Below are 2,840 nucleotides of genomic sequence, written 5' to 3'. Positions count from 1 at the left end.
GGAGGTGGAGTCCAGGGGCCCGGCGGCGGGGACCCCTCCACTGTCCCGGCGGAGGGATGGAGACCCGCGACTGAGGATGGAGCTGGCGGCTCCAGAGGAGCCAGGGCAGGTAAGAGCCGGGCTCGGCCGTGGCGGCCGCCGCCCAGCCTCCACTCCGGGCCTCCCTGCCTCGGCCCGCCCCCTCGCCACCGTGGCCGCGCAGACAGCCCTCTTCCTCTCCCTGCCTGTCGCTTTGAAGTCCTTTCCTCCTGCCCTTCTGTTTTCTCTCTCCGGCTCCGTCCCCGTTTCTCCACTCTCTTTCTCTCTGGCCTTTGATGTGTTGTCTTTGGCCGTGGTCTCCACGTAGCCTGGAGCGTGTGTGGCCTCCTCGCCTGGACTTCACCTTCTTTGTGTCTTGGTGTCACCCCCTGGCTCCAGGTGGTGCCGTGGAGGCCCCGGCTGCTAACTCAGCCGGCCCCCGGCGGGGAGGAGCTGCCAGGGTTTGGGGAGGAGAGGGAAAAGCCAGGCATTCCACCCTGCAGGTCTCCACGGCAGCCCTGCCCCGAGCACGGGGGCTTCCCCGGCTCCAGCTCTGTGGCAAGCCGGGTTTCTCTGAGGCACGGCGGGAGGACCACGTGCAGGGATGGGGGCTTGCGGGCTCGTCCGAAATATTTTCACCCTCGTGCTCCTCTCAGTTCCCCGCATCTGGGCCTCTCCAGGATTGAGGACCGAGGAGGCGGGAGGCAGCCCCGAAGGAGCTAAAGCCTTTGCTCTTCCTGCTTCCTGTCTCCAAAAGAGGAACAAGTCTGGGCTGGGGGTCAGGATGCCTGGGTCCCTGGGGTGGGGGCGAGCAGCCAGGGAGGTGGGGGCTGGATGCTTCTGTCATGAAGCAGAAAATAACACCTTGGCCTGCCGGGAGAAGGCAGGGAGTGTGAGGACGAGCGCTCTTCCCCCTTCCTGGCCTTGGGCACAAACCACAGCATAAAAATAACCTGAGACTGGATGTCTGGGTCCTGTCAGGACCAGTCAGGACCGGCTGCCCCCACCCACCCCCTCCCGCCCCGAGTTCACAACTCGCATGACCCCCCCAACTTTTCTGGAGCTTTTTAATTCAGCTCCCACCCGGGGGAGAGGATGCCGTGTCCTTTACCGGTCCCTGTCTCCAGACTCTTCCAAAGCAAGCCCCCTTGGCCCAGTCTCTCTGCCCTCCGTCCTTCAGCCCGGCCTGAGCCTCTCTTGGGCTCACAGACCCTGCCCTCTTCAGCGCCCCCGCACCCCTTCCTTCCCCCCCCCCTCCCCGCGTCCTCAGCCTCCCGCGTGCACGCATCCGTGTCACCGTTCCCTTCCAGAAGCGTGTCTCCCCTCTCCATCCCCCCATGTCTCTCCTCCCTCTGACAGCGCTGGGGTGGGGGTGTGGACGAGGGCCAGGGGACGCCACCTGGGCCCCCTTCCTCGGCTCTGTCCCTCTAACCGCCCTGGACTCTCTGTGCTTGGCTTTTCCGAGAAGCGAGGGCCTCCTGGGGCCTCACAGAGGAGTCTTGTCTTGTTCCTGTCGCCCCCGCCCTGTCGCAGCCGCCCCCAGCGCCTGTTGGGCCGTGTGGGTCCACGCCCAGGCTCCGCCTCCCCCCATCTCCACCCCCCCACCCCAAACCGGGGCAAGGAGCAGGCGCGGAACCTCACCTGAGTCCTGAGAAGTCTGCGAGGAGAGGCTAGGATGGGGGGGACGGAGGAGCGATTTCTGAGCGTTCATTCATTCTGCGAATAGCCACGGTGCAAACTGACCTTCTAGCAGGGGAGACGCTATAAATACTCTAATTTCAGATACGGCTGGGTGCTACAAAAAAGTGAAACCGCTCAGTGGCCTAGCGAAGGATGGGAAATGCCCCTCGAAGGAAGTGATATTGGAGTTGCTTTAAGAGGCAACTGGTGAGAGAAGGCAGAGACCGATAGCCTCTGACCGGGACCCAGGCTCAGGCCCCTGAGGGGTGCTGGACTCTCTTCTCGGCGCTTTTCGCCATCCCTCCTGGGAGCCTCTCTGACACCCCTGGCACCACTCAGCCTTTGCTCAGTCTGGTACCTGCCCAAGCAAGGCCATTCCCGGAACTGCAGGAGGGTAGGGCTGTGGAGGCCGGATGCCTGGGTCCCTGGAAGAAGCTGGGGAGGTGGGGAGGGAGGGAGGAAGCCTCCCAGGCAAGTTGTAAGGTAGCTGGTTCTAGCTTCCTGGCCCTCTCTGGCCTCTCCGTCGTCTCGTCTCTCTGTCTCTGTCTCTCTCATGCAGCGGTTCCCGCCTCTCGCCCCCAGGTGCCTCCACTCGACGCCCGCCCCACCTCCCCGGGCCTCTACTTCTTCCCCGATGCCAGTCTGGTTCACAAGTCTCCAGATTTTGGGGCGGCGGCAGCCCAGAGCCTCAGCCTGGCTCGCACCATGCTGGCCATCAGCGGTCACCTGGACAGCGATGATGACAGGTAGGTGGGCTCACGAGGTGCGGGGCTTGAGGGTGAGGCCCCCGCCCAGCGCCTGGGGCAGCTGTGGGAGACGGCCTAGGCCTGCTAGGCGTCCTTCCCCCACATGGGGCTTGGCGAGGGCCCCTGAGGCAGAGAAACCCGGCCTGGGCACAACCACCGGCAGAGTTGATTTGGAACCCACTCTCGCTCTGTGGAGAGAGCTGGGTGGGACTCCCTGGCTGAGAACTGTCAGGTCAGAGACTTTTTGAGACTTTGAAGGGAGTCATTGTTGTCAGATTCCAGAGCTCTTGCAGATTTGGAGATCATCCGGCCAACCCCAAGAACCCACTGGCAAACGTGTTGGAGACAAGACTAGGAAGTCTGTCCCCTCCCAGTTCCATCCCCCCCCCCCCCCGG

General features: G+C 63.8%; 1 protein-coding gene across 1 annotated transcript in view; it reads left to right on the top strand.

The window, feature by feature from the left end:
- The window catches only part of TSC22D4 (TSC22 domain family member 4), an 11,002-nt gene that overhangs the window by 1,944 nt on the left and 6,218 nt on the right, over positions 1-2,840 (top strand). Inside the window, exons 3-4 of the mRNA XM_021708614.1 lie at positions 5-109; positions 2,281-2,444. Coding sequence (XP_021564289.1) covers positions 5-109; positions 2,281-2,444 — 269 coding nt within the window. The remainder of the gene's footprint in view (positions 1-4; positions 110-2,280; positions 2,445-2,840) is intronic.

This window comes from Carlito syrichta, unplaced genomic scaffold, assembly GCF_000164805.1.
Source record: "Carlito syrichta isolate Samal-C Ts95f unplaced genomic scaffold, Tarsius_syrichta-2.0.1 Scaffold143087, whole genome shotgun sequence".
NCBI lineage: Eukaryota > Metazoa > Chordata > Mammalia > Primates > Tarsiidae > Carlito > Carlito syrichta.
Note: the sequence above shows the minus strand (reverse complement) of the source record. Positions and strands in the feature narration are given on the sequence as shown.